Source organism: Oreochromis niloticus, linkage group LG2 (assembly GCF_001858045.2).
Source record: "Oreochromis niloticus isolate F11D_XX linkage group LG2, O_niloticus_UMD_NMBU, whole genome shotgun sequence".
NCBI classification, from domain to species: domain Eukaryota; kingdom Metazoa; phylum Chordata; class Actinopteri; order Cichliformes; family Cichlidae; genus Oreochromis; species Oreochromis niloticus.
This window is the reverse complement of record NC_031966.2, coordinates 28,625,086-28,646,888: the sequence shown is the minus strand read 5'-3', so window position 1 is coordinate 28,646,888 and position 21,803 is coordinate 28,625,086. Positions and strand designations below refer to the sequence as shown.

Here is a 21,803-nt window from a genome sequence, read left to right as displayed (position 1 = left end):
TAAATGAGTGGTTTGAATTTTGCAGATCGCTGCTGAATCACACCACATCAGTGTCATACATGTTTATGACACTGATGGTGGAGGCGGGGGATTGCAGCACAACGGAGAGAAAAACAAACAGGTCTCCAAGGTGATCGAGAAGATTTCTGAGACTGAAACCAATGTGCTTATTATGAGACTGGCAGGCTAAATAGGCTGGAGGATGAGCCAAGAGCCCGATGGAGCACAGTAATCACTGGCAAATTGCAAATCCAGGTTTCAGCACACAAACACTTTACATAATGATTCTATGAAGTTGCACATGTCATACATCTGTAGCAGACAAAATGCAAAAAAAAGAAAAGAAAAGAAAACTGGCTCATATCTGGGTTGAAACACTGCACAGAAGGAGTCCCAATAGAGGCAAAATTCAGTGAAAATTGGTTATCTATGTGGGTCACAGATTTTGTGTCTGGTGTACCTGTTGCTGGGTCAACAGTCCGTTCAATCAAGTGGTCATCTTGGTGAACCCACTCGCCGTTGCATTTGAAGTAGATCTGCGTGGCCGGGGTGGAGCGGCAGGTCAGAGTCACCGGCTTGTTCTTTACGATGTACTCGTCCTCCGGCTCTACCAAGAAGTGAGGTAACAGGTCCGAGAAGGCGGCGGGAAGCGTCGCCGTGGCAGCGTGCTCAGAACCTTGGAGGATAAAGAGAAGGAAGGAGGAGAAAAAGTTATTCAGAGAGATGTCAAATAAAAGTGAAAAAGAAAAGCTTTCAAAGTATTTCAAGTTGTCATGAAAGCAGGAGCTGAACCTTGTCGTACTTCGTTGTTGTGACTGCTTGACTGGTGAGCGAAAATGCAAGAAAATATCTAATGCAGGGATTGGGAGTCCTTGGTGAATTTGAGCTCATACATATGCACACGAACGAGGCAGAAGAAGACAGAGAGAGACAGATGGACAAAGAGCAAAAAAGAGAGACGGAGCCGCGTGGAGCAGAGTTGGCAGTGATGGAGATCGGCCTCGTGTACTCTTGGCTGGGTCGCGGGGATAGCAAAGTCCATGTCTTTACTCCAGCTCTTAATCACAGCCCTTTAACATCACCACTGATGGACCAGCAGCCATAAATCCCCATCTCAACGACTAGGCCACTTCACACTGTGTTATACGGTTCTTCAACCGGGACTCTAACTCTACCCACATTAAACACGACAGGGCACGAGGCAGGGAAGGTTGATGACTGACAGCTAAACAGCCTGTTAACTTAAAATCACTTCCTATATCCAGTAGATGTCTTTTTATTCCTTTAAAATCTCATGACATATAAATGACATGTAAAGGAAGGAGGCGGGAGGGGGAGAGAAACACCTCGGAGATACGGAGCTGTCCTTGCTCGGATGATGCCACAATTTACGGCAGACTTCTCGCTGAAAAATGTGCTATCCAAATGCTGAGTGACACAAAAGAGCCTGCAGCGCACACATCCTTCCTCCATGAACACACTTTCTCGCTCTCTCTAAACATATTAGCCTTGCGCGAGAGATAGCGAGAGGACACAGAACGGAGGAGAAAGAGGGAAATAACCTCTTTACACCACCGACACTCAAGGGAGACCGGTAAATCCCAAAATAAAACCCCTCTAAAAGGAGTGCGATATTAATTTACTGCCCTGAATCCAATATGGCTGACAAACCAGGCATTAACAACCTTCTCCATCACTCCCTGCGCGGAGGGAGAGGACGGCAGTCCACATCTCACACAATGAAAACGCCAACACTCGTGCTGACCTCTCTCCCCCCACTCCCTCCCTCTCCTGACGTCCTCCCTCGCCCGGTCTTTGTTCATCCTTACAGCTTGCCGATGCCCGGGTCAGGGATAATATTACATTGCATCATAAATACCAATCTTCAGATGAAGACATTATCTGTCAGTTCCTCCCCCACTACACATTATATTAATGTCTCTCTTTCTTCTCCCTTTCTTTCCCTTGTACCCCTGTGTGCTGAGTTGCTAATTTATCAGGATGAGATACAGTGAGGCGCGGCGCTGCTGCTGTCACTGAACCCCATTAATGTTGCGTGTACATGTTTAACTCTTAATGAAAACTAAATGTTCTGTGTCCAATGAACGACATACATCACTTACTGACACGTTGCCATTTTCCCCGTTTTCCTCATTTTCCGAACACATTTTCTTATTGCATGCATTTGCAGAGGAAAAAAAACTAGACAGCTTCCTATTCGAGCGCCTGACATTATCGACTGCGCATGCGAGTGTACGTTTAGGCCACAGTTCATCTTGAATGGAGAATATAATTGCTTTAAAGGAGAGCCAAAAACTTTGCTAATAAACAGTGTGGGCCCGGCAGGTCAGGCTGTTTGAAAATGTGTTGTTCCTAATGATGGCCGGTTCTTCAAGTGGGCCTGATTCCAGCTTTGTGACTACAGCCATTAGCCGGCTGGGCTGACCCCCCTGTACTCCCCGCAGACCGAGGACGGCAGCTCACTAAAACAGTAGGCGAGACTCACCTCGCACCTGCCAGGTTAATCATCTCATAGAGGACAGATGATGTTGAAACAGAGTGAAACCGAAGCCACCCGAGAAGGCTGACAAGTTGTGAAATGACTCGACGAACTCCCGATGTTAACTCGCCACTGACTTCCCATTTGCAAGGGGTCACATTCAGAGCGAACTCTTAACTTCTGATGATGTTGCCAATTTGTGTTTTTGAGTGTCTCACAAGGGGTGCAAGGGAGGGCGGTTAGCCTTCCGTTTTAATGCATGTGCTTTAGGTTAATGAGGTTAAACACGTAATTTCTTTTGAGAAGCAAATTGTCATTTTATGGAAGAGAATTCAAGTCACGCACCGCTTTATGTCAAACCCATAATGGAGGGCTGATGCGTAGTAAATTGGCTTAGATTATTGTCACGACACAACATACTTCAAAGTCAACGTGCACACACGCGCTCGCTCGTTCGCTCTCACGCGCACACATAGGGAGTATCAGCCACTTAACTGACTTCTTGCGGGTCAGTGCACAAATCAAGACGTACAGCCCTGCATTATATTCCGCTGAGTGTGATTGGCTTGGGCCGCTGTTAATTGTGAAATGCATCCGAGCCCACTGCCAGATCATTCTGTACGCGCGCAAACAACAAACAGTGGACGCTAAATGTCTCCCTTGTTGATCATACAGCCATGACACTGATTTAATTGCTACAATATGGTGGATGAGTTCCTGGGGCCAGGCCACTGTTTGGACTCCTGCAGATTTTCCTGTAAAGAAACCTGGATTCTTTCTTCTTTTTTAAAAAATTCTTGTCGTTTTTAAAAGAAACACGCCAAGTTTTGCCCTGATATTTGTCTGCAGCTGCTATTCTCTTGAGAGACAATTCAAAACGCACAACCTCAAATGCACACACACAAACACACACACACACAACAACAAGGGTGCACCAGCTGTCAGTGTGCTGAGCCATGATGTCCAGGACAGATTTCTTGCTTCACACAGACCCCATGACTCATCTGTCCTGCTGACCACATCAACTCCCAAGTCAGGGGCTGAGCACATTCACATGAGGATAAGATGATAAAGTTGTTATGATGCGGTCAGAAAAAAACACTTATAACATATAAATGTTAAAATCTAAAAAATGAAATAATAATAACAATTATATTCCTGTAACGACTGCAACTATATATGCTTGTTTTATATTATCACACAGGATTAGATTTTGCAGCTTTGTAACAGTCTTGTGTTACCATCAGTCTTCCATACTTCATAATGATTTCTACTTTAGTGTCATTTACTTTGCAGGAGCAGGCCTCTTTATTTCCTTCGTGTACACAGAAAGCTCAAGTCTCTTTTCTAAACAAAACCCAACATACTGTAGATGTGCCCCGCTTTTTAAATTTTGCTTCCATCTACATGAAAAGCAGAAAGTGACACAGTACGGCGATGTCAGCCGGCGAAAAAAACAAAACAAAACAAAACAAAAAAAGGAAAGAAAACCGTAGCTGGAGAGGAAATAACCCTCTTTTGTGTTTCTCCCTCACAGCACCAACACATCATATGCCCTTTGGAGCCAATTACATTTTTTTTCTCTCCCAACATCATGTCCCTGAAGTAAAGCATCATTGAGCAATCACTGGGCATAATTTACATCAGAGTGATAAACAGCAGCTATAACAAGTGTTTTATGACACCATCAGTGCCTTACGATGTCCTCTGAAATTAATTCAATTAAAATTACAATCCAGAATATTATGCAATTTCTTGTTTGGCTATTAACAGCAAAGCTAAGATCAAATTTGTCTCGACCGCTTTGTTGGTTGATGTTTTCCCTCCGAGTGCCTGGGTTTGTATGAGTAGGTTTCCGGACTCTCTTAAACAACGAGTGTCTTTATTCAGTGATCGCTCTAAACGTAACGTATGTACATAATGGTTCTGGGAAGAGAAGCGCAGATCATGTCGAGTTAGAAATGCTATCTATACGCCCGTGACGGCATTTACATCGAGAGTGAAAAATGCAGGAAAACGAAATAGGATGAGTGCGGTGATGGGGGGGGTGGAAGAAAAAAAGCTCCCTCCACCATCATATATAATCTGCTGCACGGCTGACTGATGTATGTTTGTCCCCAGATGAGAAATATTTACTCCTCCACATGTCTGAGGATTCAGAGTACATTTTTCAACGAGACAAACACGCTTCAACAAGCACTCGAACCACAAACACAGACTCATTCGGTATCAGAAGCATTCGTGCTCCCCGTATACTGTACACTTACACGCCATCCTGGAGCCAAAACATACGTATGAAGCCAAAAAAAAGTGCATGTATGCAAAAAAACCCCAAAAAAGACCACAACAATGCAAAAGAGCAAACGAAAACAAAAAAAGCTGCTCACAAACCGCTTTGTCTTTCAATCAATGAGAGGTGCAGAATTATGCATGCAAAAAAACAGAAATGCTAAAAAGCAAAATCACACTATGCAATATCCCTGGTCATTAAGGTCGGTCTGCAAAACAATCAATTACTGTCAGCAGATATCCACCAGTATAGAAACTGCTTTCATGCATTAAATAAACATGTACTAGCACCGGCACCTACTGCAACCCAAACTTGCATCAGCATCAGTTGTAGGAGGATGCAGAGGCTTTAAAACTATATTAATAACTAAGAGTATGAAGGACAGAAGGAGAATATGAGCCTAAAGGAGGAGGATGAATATGTAAATTGTCCTCACGCATGCCACATATGACGTTATTACATCCCCCCCACCCTTAATTGAATACAAAATTGGATGCTAAGCATATAGCGGTGATGCGGGCCCTTGCACATGTGTTTGCATATATTCATCCTAGATACTAATAACGTGCTGCCCACGGTGCTCCTGAAGAGAACATTTCCATAATAGATGCGCTTCTGAAGCTTCAATCTCATCGTCAACTTTGAGAAGTGCCTTCAAAAGCCGGAGACATAAATCATCATTACTCAAAAAACAGGCGTCTCTTTGTTTATGTGATTAAATGCTTTTGCTTGTTTTGTCATTAAACAGTTTGTCAGCAGAAGGAAAGAGGGAGGGGGAAAAAAAAGAAAAGAAAAACAAGTGTGGAGCTGTTGTGTAAATATGGTGCACAACAACACCATTAATGAGCCTTACACCTTTGAACAGGAGCCTACACATTTACTTATTCCGGTTTGTTGATTCCTATTTATCAATTTTCCTTGTCATCTATTTGAAGTAACACCTCGGCGGGGGTTGTGGTGGTGGCGATGGTGGTGGTGGGGGATCTAGGCAGGGAAGCAACTCTGTGCCGTCTAGCACCGGCTCTGACACCCTGCGTCAGCCCCCCACCTCCCCTCGCTTCAGCTCACCTTTCAAGGCGACGGCGTCATGAAAGGCGCATTTGCCTCGAAACCTATGAGACCATTTTAAGTTTTCTGTCAGGGTAAAAGAGCTGACATTTTGAGAGCGCAGCGTAAGTGAGAGCGCACTGGAAGTTGAGCGACTTGATGCGAGGATTTCTTGTCTTTGCAAATGTGCAGTTTGTGCAAAAGGTGTGTGAATAAATGGCTGAAAGTGATGCTTAAAGAGGAGCAGCACAGCTGGGAGCTGGAAATCTGTGCACAGAGAGAGTTTGGGATTTTAAACAGGTCCGTGGTGATTCCGAAATCACGTTCTTATTGTCGCAAGTGCCGTTGACGGCGTGGACTGAGGGTCTCCAAATTAGACGAAAACATGCATATTCATTGCTCGAGTGCCACAGCTGATGCTTTGTGGCCATTCATTTCCAGATGTTTCTGCACACAATCCGGTCTTTGGGCTGAATCGGCCTCTCACACAGTCACTTCTTATATCAGTGGTTTCATTGCTGGCTATAACTTCCCAGTAAGATTATTTAGCGACTACACTTACTTGGGTGTGTTACTCATGTGTGTATGCGATCCTCTTTGATTACAAATTCGAGTACACAGCAAATTAAGCATGAGAGCACTTGGCCATTTTGTAGGAAAATGAGTAAATAAATAAACTTCTGATCATCACCTTATATTAAGGGCTTGGTTTTAACTGAAAAATACATAATTCAAAAGGAGAGCATTGCAAAGATCAAGTTGCCTTATTACTGAGTAGAAATGTGCTCTTCTTGGAGCATGTATGTCGAAAAATTACTTGAGCTCCCCTGAAACAGCATAATAGGCAGGCGAAAAAAAAATCATCATTCAGAAGCATCGCTAACTGCTATTCAGTGTTTGGAGTAAAAAGGTCACTTCAACCAAGCAAAACATACAACTGAGAAAACAATGAAAGGCCAAAGATCAAGTACTTTAAAAAAGAAAATGAAAAGAAACTACTGAATATTTTTGGAAAATTCAAAAACTAAAAAGCTGAGTGAGGAAAAACGTTTTTATTGCTCTCCTGTAAAAGTCTGCACAAACACGAGACACGTTTGACAGATTTGGCTCATTTTAGAGGAACATCCAAAACGCCTTGCTGTAGCAAGACTCGCAATGTAAAATGCCTCCCGATTCTTCAAAGCTTCACCTGTTTGGCACTTCGTTGCATGATGTTTCTCAAAAGAGCCACGGAGATTTAAACACATTTGACTTAATAACTGCACACAATCCTCAAAGGAAGTAAAGACATCCACCGCTGGCAGGAGGGGCAGAGCCCAGTCGCAGTCTTTGCCATGCGAGGCACGCGCTCGCTTGCGGATTTGTCGTCCCCTTGCGCTTAGCCGGAAACGAGGTTATCCAGAAGCAAGTTGATTATAGGACTCGGAGCAGGCATTGGGAGAAACGGAAACGCAGACGGAGAAGTAAAGGAGGCTTTAAATCTTTGAAATGGAAGTTAGGAAATAATGAGAGGGAGGAGGAAGAAAAAGACAAAAGACAATTTAGATTACCAAATTAATCCTTTAATTACCAGGTATGCCTACAGCTAAAATGGCATGGTTCACACACTGGATTTTACAAGGGCAGAACAATCAGGAAAGTGAGCCAGAGTGCCATAATTATCCAAAACTATAAACTTAAGAATAAATAAATAAATACAGAATGGCGACATCGACTACTGGAGGACAAAACTAAATAAAGTGTATTAGCACCCAGATTCAAACCCTGCTGAGGTGATGGATTCTTCCATCGGCGTTCAGTCTTATTATAGCATTATTTCATGATCCTTTTGCGCCGATCAGAATAGAAATGTTTCATGAAAAGATACGAGCAATTTTCTATTGCTCTAATCTTTCCTTCTAAGGCAACAAGACCACCTAAAAATACTAGAAAAACGCTCCCCTCACTTTAAGAGTCAAAAGTTTTTGTTTGTTTATTAGTGATTCTTACATACGCTTGGTTAGGATGCTGGAAAAATGGCACTAACTGCTATAATGTAATATGATTCAACGCTCATGCTGCAAATGCCGCTTTACAACTAGATGGAAATGTGCTCTCTTTCCGCTGCCCTTGCAGCAGTCCTCACAGAAAACGCACAGGAAAATCACTTTAGTGTCTGTCCAAAAAAAAAACATGTTGGCAACGCAACAAACCGAACACAGAGCGCACACTTGCTGATGTCTGCAGAAGCTCCTTAAAGTTTTTCCAAGGGCTTTTCGACACAAACTATATTAAACGGACCCTTGTGACACTTACCAACCACCTTAACCCGCCTATTCATTTCTCTTCCTCCTCCTCATCTCATCATTTACCACCTTCCCAGTAAAGATCCTGTTAGAAACAAATAGAGGGTGACTTCTATCTAATTACCGTGACGGAGCTCGGAGGCTCCTCGGCATTAGACAGAGAATTAGACCACAATACAAAGATATGATCAATAACGAGGCTAAGACAAACCATCACCTGTTCAACTTTAATAACCTTAACACAATGGCAGAGCCAGCTTTCCAATTTGCCATGCCACCAGCACTTGTAGAGGTGACACACTATGCTACTGGATCTGCTAATGACTCACCATTAAGGCGGAGGAAGCACATGCTCAGTGTTTCCCACAGAATTAGGCTGTATTTTTGGCAGTACGGGACAGGGTATGCATGTGCACACAGCAGAGTACCACCCAGACTTTCTGAAACTAAACATTAAATAAAGAATTTTTAAAAAAATAACTGATTGCACATTTTGATCTGCTCTGCATCCTGGGTGAGTTCAGCATAATGAGTAGGGACACATGAAACTGCCATGTTATATACAAATCTCTGTAAAAAACAGTTGCAGGATGTAGTCAAAGACAGGGTAGCAGGAGTCACTGAGACTGCAGGACAGACAGCTGAGTGACATCAAGGACAACGGTGACTTGGTGAGTATGCCACTAGAAATGGGGAGTTTATCTCCCCCATCCAGTCTATGCCAGCAAGAAAGCATTGAATCACAGTTAACACTGTTCACAAATGGCAGAGGTTCTCAAACTGTGGCGTTTGGAACCAGGCAGCAGGTGATGTGTGGATGTCTAGGGGAAAGTGTCTGCAGTGAAACTAAGTTGAAAGAGTTAGCTGATGGTGTGTAGTAGAAATTCAACTTTCATTTTTAATTAGTAATGAGTGATAAAAAATGTGAGGAAATGGGCATAAAGAGAAAAAGCTTAAGAACCAGAGACATGAGAATGAATGACCTGGCCTAAAGTGAAGATCTAAAGTAGATGATCGGCAGTGTGGGGATGATATTGGTATCAAGTCATACCATTGGTCTGATTCTTTCTTTGCATGTCCGAATGGCTAACAGGAATTAAAAGGAACAATATACTTAAATAATAAAAAATGCTTCCATAGTGCAGCGGTTTACACATTTACCTAACAAGTGAAAGATTCACAGTTTTATCCCAGTTGAATCTCTTTGGGTTTGCGTTAGGAAAGGCAATAGTGCAGAAAGTTCTGCCAAATCAAACAGGCTAAGCTAACCGCTGTGGCGACCCCTTGTGAACAAGAATAATCCCCAGTGCCTATGGCCAGAGGACTGCAGGTCTTGCAGTGTCTTCTGAACACCATTATATCTGAACAAATTTTCACGGTAGTCTGTCCAATAATCGTTATGAGATTTCATTTTGCACCAAAGTGGTGGACAGACAGCAACTGCTATCCTTTTAGCCATGCTTCCAGTGGGCTGTTCACCCCTGATCCCTCACTTGAAGAGCCATAAAAACACAGATATAAGGAAAGTCAAAGAGGAACATCAAATGCCAACTCCCAGCTTCTATAATCCATGACTATGACGAGATTAACGAATGTTCTAACGGCAAGAAATGCAGACGTGGCAGCGGCACTGTCAAAAAAAACAAACACATTTACCACAATGTCACATGTTCACAAGCAGCAGAGACTCAAATCCAGAGGATCTGGACCTGAAAGAGAAATATAACTGGGAATTATGTAGATAAGTGTGAACCTGTATAGAAATGAAAGGCAGAGCTGGTTATCTGATATGACTTTCTCCCCCAAAGCAAACCAAAGCGCATCTGAACTGTACGCGTGTTTAGGGTATCAGTCGAAGGCAGCGGCGGCGTGCAGAGTGGGGAAACTCATTTCAACCTGAACAGCTTTCTGATTATTCTCTAAGTTTTTTTCCCCCTCCCTCCTCTCCGGCAGCTCCTTCCAGTCCTCCTGACATGACAACCAAAAGCAAAGACACACTGGCGGCTGTGACTTAGCAATGCATGAATACAAATCGGTTTTGGAAGAAGTACCGCTTTCATTACTCAGAACACACCGTCTATTCCATTTCAGGTTAATCTACCTAAGAAAAAAAAATTGAGTTTTCTTAGCCAATTTGAGGAAGTTATATTACAAATGAAGTGCTAACAATAGTGAACAAAATGAATCCCGAGTGTGTGACAGCAGCCACATGTAAGAAAAGACAAAAGATAGATAAGGTTCAGTCAAAATCCCAGCGAGTGTAGCTGGCTCGACAGCTCAGCTTCCTCACTTAAATGAATATTCTCCTCTTTGAGGCTGACTCATGTTATTTGGCCTTTAACTGTGCATTGGTAATCACTCATGTAATTTGTACATGACTCCCTACCTAGTCATGTACATTAGGAGTGATGGCAATAGTGCCCTAAGAACATGCAGTATGACCCTGTACACTTAGAGGTGACTAATAACAATAATGACGCAGGCTGATGCGCAGTCACCGAAACATTTGCCATCAGTGAGGTGAAAATAAAAGAAACTGCAAATGGAGGAAATTTAAAAAACTGAAGAAAAAAAAAAGAAATCTGACGACCAGCTGCTCAACAACACATTCAAATGAAATCACTGCTTCCTAAAAATGGAATTTCTACTTGTTTTTCCTCCCAGACAGTCTAATTTGTTTTGCTTTAACAGCATTGAAACTCGAATAAAAGGAGCTAAAAGATGGTAACGCACTTGAGCACAGTGCTTGTTCTGCCTTAACCCTGCAGATCAGACGTGATGTTGTGGGCTTTAAGCTACTTCAGGCTCTGACTGGTGATGCCTACACAATGCAATTTAAACACAAAACTCCCACCTTTGTCTGGAGAAAAATAAAGGTGTGATTTCACCTGATGAAAATTGCTTTAAAGATACAAAATGTCAGTAGGTTTGTAATGTTTCATTTGTCTAAACACACGACATTAGACATTATTATACTGCTCAAAAAAATTTAAAGGAAGGCTTTATCAGCGCATCAGATCTCAATGGGATATCTGATAAGGACTGGGTAATCTGTTAAGAATTAAAGAGTGCCACATCGTTTGATGGAAATAAAAAGGATCAACCTATAGAGGGCTGAATTCACAGACACCATGTAAATCAAAGTGAAAAACGATGCGTCAGGCAGGCCTTTTTTGATCAAATTTCAGTGCCACAGCTCAAAATGGTCCTCAGCAGTTTGTGAGGCATGTCTGACAATACTGGGGTGTGATCCTAATGAGACGACGGATGGTGTCCAGGCAGATCTCCTTGAGGTCGATCAGTTCCTTCATCCTCCCAGAACTGTTTGCATTCTTTTGAGTGCAGGCATTGTCTCACACCCAGAGAAACCCAGAACCCATGCTGGTGCAGTGGGTCCCGATACCTAACTGCAGTCAAGGTGCCGTTGTCTAGCCTGTAGAGGTCTGTGCATCCCTTTGTGGATATGCCTCCACAAACCATCACTGTCCCACCACCAAATGGTCATGTTGAACAATGATACAGGGTTACCATTCCCCACGGCTTATGTAGACCCTTTTTGTCACATGTTCCGGGCGAACCTGCTCTCACCCGTGAAAATCATAGGGCACCAGTGCTGAACCTGCCAATTCTGGTATTCAATGGCATATGCTAATTGGGCTCCACGGGCTGAGAAGTGAGCACAGTGCCCACTAGAGGATGTCAGACCCTCTAGTGGGCACACCATCTTGGAGGGGTTGGACTACCTGTGTAACCTCTGTAGCACACACACATTTTGGGTGTTGTCTCATTCTCAATGTCATTAACAACAAAGGAGTTGAAACTGATTATCAACTCTCCCAGCTACTTAACTGACCACAGCAATATCCAAGAAGTTTATTAACCTGATGTTATTCTCTATTAAATTTTGTCCCTTTAATTTTTTTGAACAATCTGTACAAAAACAAGTAATGGAAAAGGACAAGAAGCAGAATAATCTTATAAACTATGTGTACTGTTGGATTTAGCTAATTTTATTGAAATAACATTGTCTGGGACTTCATTATATTCCAGACTAATACACATTTGTTGGTACCCAAATCACTTTGGGACAGACTTTTTTGGACAACAATAGAGCTCCACAGGGGAGGAACACGAATGTCAAGTTCTGGATCAAATACCACGTGACCTTAGCAATAACAAAACCAAAGCAGTATTGGAATAAAGTACACCGAGTTCCTTTCCTTATCCACCAGGACAAGACACACTGGGCCTTGTGCCTGAGCCAGATAAGCAGCACACAGGGCTCTTCCTCCTGGGCCGTTACGGCAAGTGATGATCTTCTGACAGATGATGTGATGAGGTGGGACAGTGCCGCTACGCTGCTAATAATACCTCACTGCAAATAAGGGCTGAAGACATGCACCATCTGATAACAAGGAAGCAGCTCTCAATGTGCAAAAAGGTGCCTGGAATTTTTAGCATTTCCTTTTTTTCTGCCCCTTTTTTCGACTCTGCAATCTTCCCTCAAGTTATCAGCGCAATTATTATTTAAATTAATTAAAAAAAAGAATATTGGAAAAGTGCCTGAGAGCAGCAGGTACGTTGAATCAACACGATGGTGTAGAATTTCTACATGTTTACCTTCGGAGACCCTGTTTAAAACGCAATTATTCAGTTCTGTACTAAACTCGAATTGCACTTGAAAAATTTATCATGCTGAACTTGTGCAGTGGCTGTTTTCCAGCACTCTGAAATTGAAAATCATTTACTGTGTGGTATTCTAAAAATGGCAAGATGTAATAACATTTCCAAAGTTAATCTACAAATAAACAAACTACAAATACACCGAGGTATAGCAGGTGACAATGGCATCCAGAATTAAAGCGTGCCTTCTGTTTACATTCAACAAAGCCTAAACACTCAGCACCACTAAGCTTTTTTGTCTATTGTACTAAGTCACTTTCAGGGGCTACAGCAAACTTATCTGAATTTATAGGTGGACCCCCTTCCTCCAACCAGATTTACAACAGGACACAACACACAAACTCACGGAGATCCTCCGATTGAGAGCTGTAGCTTTCAATCTGTCATCTGTGCATTGTGAATACAAAAGGGCCCTATAAGTAAATACTTTGTTATTGCAGCATACAGGTTCTGCAAAGCAGCCCTCTCTCCAACAATGCCAACAATATATTTTCGGGGTTTTTCTTCCTCTCTGCCTTTTCAAATCCACGAGGAGTCTTGATGGCCACACTCTACCACACAGAGACACAAATTGCTTCCACATCCTACCCAGTAATGTACATGAACAATAGCAAAGCATTAGGTGGCTAGCAATAAATATCTGAAAAGAGGCACTTTGCTCCAGGAAAATATACCAATAGAATTCCAGGTTTGGGGGTAGTGCAGTAATCTTATCGGGACTGTCGACCAATGTGCAGAAAACTGTGAATGAATAGTGCAAAGTGCTTTAACGGCAAGAATGATCATTATCTAAATTAATAAGAACACTTTTTATAAATTGAGTCAGCACGTCACCTTGTTCCTTCTTGAAAGCAGTATAGAAAGGAGAGTCGTTGTGACTAACTGCAATTAGGGCTTTTCTTGTTTGACTGTAAAACTAGCAGGAAAATGGAAGTCTCAAACTATAGGCTCACTTTGAGTGCATTTGAATGTCATTTGGATAATGGAGTGGTATTCAAGGTTTTTTTTTTGGGAGCTGCTTTGAAATGCAAGGCAGACGAAGACCCCGAGAGGCTGTGCATGAAGGCACCATCAACACGATTTGGTTTTAATGACAATTCAAAATTTGAAAAAAGGGGAAATGTTCTCTGTTCTAAATTTAGCATGACAGAGCTGATTTCACTTTCAGATGATCTTTGGCTAAATAATGAGCCATTTCGTTGTGCAGAGCTGGACGTGCTTTGGCTTCAAGGTAAAATGTGGACCTAGTGCTGCCAGTCCTTTTTAGATGAGCAGGGGGGGAAATAAAAGACAGGTGCTCCAACAAGCTTCAAATCACACATTACATTTTTATACACACACCACTCCAGCTAATACCTGTTCTAATTGTATCCAATTAATGTTGACATTTTACATGATCTGTCATCAGGGTTCCAGTCAAATTTAAAATATTTTCTTTCCTTTCGCCTTTATCCAGTTAATGAAAAATAGATACTATATGGCTGTTGCAGCTAACAGACAGGAAGTAAGGGGAAACTAACAATCTAGCTATTGAGGTTTGTCACATGACATCATGAGCACATTGTTGCTTGTTATCTGCCATGTTGGAAATGATACAGCCACTCCCCAACTGGTTGACAGTGGTTCTTGAAATTGGTTGCAAAGAAAACAAAACAAACAAACAAAAATTCTCCTAGTGATTGCTCTGGTTGCTAACCAGTAGCACTAGCATGATTATTGACCTCTTTTGTAGTCTGGGCTTTGCTTTTATTTTTTTTTATTTTTTTTAAATGTCTGCAAGACTTAGGGAAACCATTGCTTAGGGGTAATTTTGATTCCTATCTTTCGTTTGATACAAAGGTGTCTATTGTCTTGCAGTCCTGTGTCATTTAGCTTAGACAAACAGCAAAAATGTGGCCATTCCTGTCACAGTTCGATTTCGAAAAGGTCATCCATGCTCTCATCTTTATCCAGACTTGATTACTGTAATGCACTTTACTTAGGCATCAGCTGTGGTAACACACACAGACTGCAATTAATTAAAAATCCTGCAGCCAGGCTTTTAACAGGCCTTCACTGGCTACCTGTTAGTTTTGAATTGATTTTAAGATTTTATCGCTGGGGTTTAAAGCCCTACACAGTTGGCCCCTGCCCACATCTGCGAGATGCTGACTACATATGAGCTTGGCCACTGCCTGAGAGCTCTTAGTATGCCCTTGTTAGTGGTTCCAAAGGCTCGTTTAGTCGGTAAATGTGGTCAAAGCTTTGCTGTCTGGGCGCCGCAACCTTGTAACTTCTTGCCTGATTTGGATACAGAAGTTAGTGGTTACAGAATTGCGGGAAAATTCTGTATCCTCCTTTAAATCTCTTCCTAAAACATTTTAAGATAAACATTTACTACTATTACATTACTACTATTTACAGCTTTCTATAACTTTAAAAGCATTCTAAAATCATTAATGTTCTCAGTTACCAGTCTGCGTTCTACTTTTCACTGTTTCACTACAGTAGCTGGTGGTGTTGGTATGCTAGTGACCAATCACAAGATGGTTTTTGCCAACCAGAAGGGGTGTACACATTTGTCTCCCACGACTGGTGGTTGCCAGATGATTGCTGACTGGTCTCTAGGACTGTGTGACTCGGATCTTATTCACTTGCTCTCACATTGTCACTGTGATTGTCCAAAATGATGGACAAATTAAAGTGGATAAAGGTCACATGTCTGCAAATGATACAAAGTAACAACACATTTAACTTTGGTCAACTTAAAAAAAGATTTGTTTTGTTTTCTCCTCCTTTTTCTATTCTTAGTTGAAGCTATTACTATCCCATTTGGGAATTTGTTTTTGCAACATGGCAAATCAGACATATCAAACAACAGGGAGAATAAATACAAGCACAAATCAATAGCAAGTGTAGGCAATAGATAAACGCTATTCCAAAAGAAAGAAAGAAAGAAAGAAAATCACAGAAGCCACTGAAACAACCAGAGGCTGTACCTTAGGGCTGTAATGGTGCTGCTAAACTAAAGAGAAGGAAAATTAATTGACACTGGGTGGATGAAGGGATTTTGCTATGCACACTGAAGAAATGTTTAAATGCATTTTACTACGGTGTGGAAAAGTCTGCATTAAAACTGGGCCAAAACAGGAATAAAGAGTACAGACAGATACGCCAGGAACTGTGTAGCGTTATGAGTATTATAAGTACAACTTATGAATCAGTAGCTTGTAGAACCAGATTTAGCAGCAACAATTTGAAACAATTGTTTTCTCCATGACTATACCGGTGTCTCAAATTGGATGTTGTGGAGGCCCACTCTTCTTTACAATGTTGCTTCGCGTTCACTGAGGTTTGCAGGCATTTGTTTATGCAAAGCTTGTTATGCAACACCTCGATTCTTTTCTTATTCAGTCATTCTGTTGTATATGTGTTGCTTGGGAACATCGTTCTGTTTCATGACCCAATTTCAGCCAAGCTTTAGCTGTCGGGCAGATGGCCTCACATTTGACTCTAGAATACTTTGGGATACAGAGGAGCGCCTGGTCCACTCAATGACTACAAGGTGCCCAGGTGCTGCAAAACGAGTGCAAACCATCACCCCTCCACCATCATGCTCAACTACTGGTTTGAGGTGTTTGTGCTGATGTTCAGATTTGGTGCTTTGCATTTGGTGTCCTCTGTCCAAAAGACAATATTCCATCATTGTGGTGTGTTCAAATGTAGCATTTCCCCTGGCACCCCTTCCAAACAGACCATAAATTTTAGTTTATTTATTACCGTATTGATGAACTTTAACATTTAAAATACTAACTGAAGCATGAGGTTTCATTATCTTGAGCATTGTATAGTCTGACCTTGGGATGAATTTGTTGGGACGTCCACTCCCTTGACTGGCATTTTGTTAACACACGCTTGAATGCACCAGGCCTGTAAACTGCCAAATCTTCTGCTTTTATAGAGGTGCTCAAACTTGCGATGATCAGCTGATGATCAAGAGCATTTGGTTAGCAGCAATGGCTGCTACTTACTCTTGTAATTCCTATGTAAGCAGTAAGGGTGTATTTATATTTATTCTACCCCCCCCACCCCAATACACACAGAGACGCACAGTTTCAAGCTAAGTTTTTTGTTAAATATAACACACTAAAAGTAGTTAAATAACAATACAAAGTCTTGCTGAGTGCCATATTATGTAAGAATTGAAAGAGTGTACTCTTTTTCACATGTCTGTATAGTCTATAGTCCGCATCAGACCAGGCTTTGAATCATTTTTACATATAAAGCGTACTAATGTCATTAAGACATATTTCTGCCAACACTAGTGTTTGATATAAAAAGAACGAGGTGTGGGGAAAAAAAGTGCAAAATAAAGACATTTCAACTTGAATTATGCTTCACAGACACCACTGTCATGTTATTTTCACAGTTTCTAAGATCCCCTGAACAAATGACTGTGGTTAAGCATCTCATCAGATAAAAGCCGATTGTATGCGCACTCAGATTTAGTAAGAGGGCCTTTTTTTCTCCCACCAAATTTTATGATGAAACCTTAAATTACTACGGTATTACTGTGGCAATGCATCGCCGCTCAAGTTCTGTAATTAAATCTACATTTGTAATAAATGTACTGGTTATTATCTTGTCTGCTCTGCATTAATTTAGCTTCCAGGCTAAAATGGCAATGATGTTAGATCTATTGCACCAGTAAAACATTGCAAATGGTGCAAAAATACAGAGACCATTATTGCTGTAGTATCATTATAACTGTATTAGTGATATAAGATATTAGTGACCCATAGCTGAAAAAAAATAAGCCCCTCAAAGGATCTAATGATCACTTTGAAGTCACTTTCATAAAATTCCAAATGATTTCATTTTACCTTCCAATTATCAATTTATCATCGTTTTCCCATTACAAGTGACTGGGACGTGTAATCTGTTGTCATTTGTTCTTTATTATGTTCAATATTACAGAGCTTTAAAAAGATGCACAACACAAAGCTCACTACTTTATTTCATTTTAATCAAATCATAGCCTGTCTCCACATGCAATAATATACAGGGTATACAGGGAAGGTGATGCATAACACTTGCACTAGAACACATTTCCACAATGAAGCTGTTATTCTACAGTTTACCTACTGTGCTCTAAAACTAACATTCATTACTGGTGCATGGTGTATATGCTTTCACAGGCAAACAACTGATGTGTGCTAAGAATACGCTAAGGTATCAATCCATCCATTTCTTGGTTTTGGCCATGTATCACTGCCAAACCTGGGATCTGTCAAGCAGTGATAGAGGACGTTCATGTTTGATCACGCTCACTGTCAGTCATCATTGTTACCGTATCAGTCTCGATTATACACGTGCACACTTTACAAAATGATTTCAACACTCTTTTCTTTCTAAGCATTAAGAAGTGGCGGTAACTGATTAATCATGTACAGGTAGAAGCCATTTAATCACGCCAAGTTAAATGTGTGAGAAGAAGTTCACTTTGTCTTGTGGAGCAGCTTTAAATAACTGGAAGGGCAAAGCGGGATCAAATTCACCCGATACAGGTGACACCAGGTGTTTTTCTTTCAACACATATGAGAAAAAGTTGGAAAACTTGCAAGATTTGGAAACTTTGCACAGGGTCATGCAAAAACATGATCTGCCAAAAGGTCAGACTAGGGGTCTGCTTGGTCTAAAACTTTTGGTTGCAGAGATCCAGCTGGCTAAACAGGCTCGGATAGACATCGAGCAGCACAATGGAAAGTTTCTGAAAACAATTCTTCTGTCAACAAAAGGAACTACACCGAGCTGATCTACCGGCTGATGATGTTTGATTAGAGGTTGGCAATGAAACAAACGGTGTATGTCTAGGCGTATTCAGGATGCCCTAATCTTTCTATCTGGATGGTTATGTTGGACAAGCTTAAATGTGAAGTAACCAGATACCTTTCATCTACGTCCTGTTAGATGAAATGACATGCATGTCTCTCTCAAGAGAGGGTGGCTGATAGTCAGCTCCTCTGATGTTCTGCCTTGGCTTGTCTGCAGCACAGCTCACATATGCCAAGGTCCACCTCACGGGGATAAAGATAACCTGCCATGTGTGGATTTTTTTGACATTTGCATGTTTTTTTAATTATTATTAATCTCTTTCCACTTTGATAAACAAGATGTGCGGTTTAATGAACATAGAGGCATGAAAAACAAAACGAAACAGGAGTGTGGGTAACACTGTATATTACATATCTGTAATAAAACACGACATTTTATACAATTATGTCTTAAGTGTATAAACTGTCTAGTTACATGTTGCTTCTGAATGTGTTGCACACTTGTTAATAGTGGCAAAACATTCAAAAGCACTTACCACAAACTATATTTACATCTTACTATAACGATCGTAGCATAATTATGTATTTCTGTTACTTAACTCCTCCTACATGTTTTAATCAGTCTGGATTAAATTTACTATAAACTTCCAACCAGGATTATCAACATCTTTATAGCATTTAGGAATTATTTGAATAACACTTAAATTATTACAAATTATACGTTATGTGTCACATTATATAATAAACAGTGACATTATGTGCATGTTGTTTGTTTGCTTCACTAAACAAATTTTAGTGCAGTGACACTTTGGGGTCACTGGAATGTGTCGGCATCTCTCTAAATAAGTGTTCATCAAACAGTGACGCTAATAGTGTTTGTAATAGATTACTTTGACTTATACAATGAATATGTAGCTTGCAAAGAAAAAGAAGAAGAAATATTTGTATGTATTAATAATTCGTTCAGTGTTTATGAACAGCCATTTCTGACTTTATATCTAAGTAAAATGAAGATAAAAAGAATAAATAAATTAACACACATATCTGTGTTCTAATACATGAGCAGCGCAGACAAGCACTCCAGACCTGCTTAGTTTAGTGTAAAGAAGTGATCATTCTTTAGCACTCCTAGCCTATGTTTAAAAGACAATGCATGCAGGTGCATTACAGTCTTTACAGTATAACCCTGTTAGAAGCTAAAGATTGAAATTATTGATGTTAAAATAACCCCCGTGCAATGTAATGCAGATGAGATTCTCTGTGTCTTGGTTCACATATGACTCAGTGTTTGGTGTGAACTTTCAAAAGCCACTCTGAACATATAAATTGACCCAATGTTATTATTCACTGCAGGCATCTCTGTCATGGTGGCCTTGTTAGATAAAGAACTACCAACAATGGAAAACCACACCACACACACACACACCAATCAAAGTCCAAACATAACATGACTGAATAACCGCAACAGCACAAATAAATCATTGATTTTAACATGCACATCAGCAGTCCTGTGGGTCTTTGCTCTTCCATAGCTGGAGAAATCACCACCTTGGATTCTGCACTATTTTAAACTCAGTTTTATTATTATTATTTTTTAAATGTCGGCTGTGCTAAATGAGGTAATGGGACTTAATGCAAAGTGATATGGCTCTAATGAGTTACGCGGACAGACTCGGGCAATAGAGCCCGTCTATCAAATCTGAATAAGAAACAAAGCATTATACTGCAAGACTGCACAACAGCTTGGTGTTAACATTCAGCTGCTCAAAGGCATTAACATTACAGTATCAAAATATTTAAGTCTGTCAGTATTAATTCGGCTACAATTACAAAGGGCTGAATTAGCATGCTATTTTTTGTGCAAAGAAAATAAAAGGCAACATAGAACAAAACAGTTAATGAGCAAAGCAGTGCAGATCAACTATCCATCTCATGCCATGACTGATCAACAATGTCAAATTCAGTGACCACCTGCAGTGATTTGAGGAAAGTGCTGCTAGTCGAGGATATAAATGTCTGGCATTGTGTAAAAAATGATATTTTGTTCTGCCTTTGTGAAGAATCAGAGTTCTGATGTCCAGTGGCAACCCAACAACCCCCCCTCCCTCCCTCCACCTAAATGACCCCCATACCTCTGCAGTGGAAAGACAGATTGCCTATTTTCCTATCGCCCGTGCTGGGGCCAGGCCCGTGGCACCTGCTAGACGAGCACAGTTTAGTGCTCTCGCTGTCACCTAACGTATGGGTCTATTGATGTGCTCTGACTGGGCCGGGCTGATGCTACCCAACACGCATTAGAGCCAGCTGTTGTGCCTCATCTGTCTCTGCGTGTGCTCCGATAGCCACAAAAAGACAGTAAACACAGGCTGCTCGAAACATAACGCTTCAACTACCTTCACCCTGCTTCCCGCTGCTCACAACACCATCATCTCCCCGGCCCCTCACTAAATGAGTGGAGAGTTGTCGGGTCTTAATTGAGACCAAGAATGTGGCTGATGGGGGAAAAAAAAAAAAAAGTTGATTCGCTGCAAGTATGGTAATTGAAGTCTTGATTACACCTGTCTGAGAAGCTAATTCTAGGATTTAGGATTCAGGGACTTAATAGAACGGTTCGTGCAATTGCAGTCCAAAGAGTTAACAATGCAGCCTGAACATTACAAATTGCACACTGCTTTATTTGACACTGATGATTAAGGTTAAAGAATTCAATGATGATTACAGTAAGTGGATGAAAACAAACAAAAGACCCTGATAAATACATGTGCACACCAATCCAGACTCATCAAGTAATCAGCTAAAAAAAGAAAAACAAAACAAAAACATGAAGAAGAAAATCACACACATTTGCCATTATCCAAATATGATCTACCAGATACAACAATATCAGAGGCATGGGGAGACTCTACCTACCCTGTTGAGAAAGATGAGGGAGACGCCCTTTTCAAAGTTTGAGCCCATGAACCCCTGAAAGGTCTGTTCATGCCCCTGCCGGCATGAATAATCACCCCCAGCTTCCCTGTAATGTGCTGCGGATGATATATTGGGCCACATTTATTACTGCTCTGCTTCCACCTGGCTAGGAGCAGCAAGTCCTCCATTAATATAAAAAAGAAAAAAAAAACCCAGGCCTGCAACAAGATTTCTTCACAGCATATGACTACAGGCTCAGAACCAGTGTTAAGGTT

General features: G+C 41.2%; 1 protein-coding gene across 1 annotated transcript in view; it reads right to left on the bottom strand.

Moving 5' to 3' along the window:
- The window catches only part of unc5a (unc-5 netrin receptor A), a 153,061-nt gene that overhangs the window by 72,424 nt on the left and 58,834 nt on the right, over positions 1–21,803 (bottom strand). Inside the window, 1 exon segment of the mRNA XM_025897508.1 lies at positions 461–676. Within this exon segment, the coding sequence (XP_025753293.1) occupies positions 461–676 (216 nt within the window).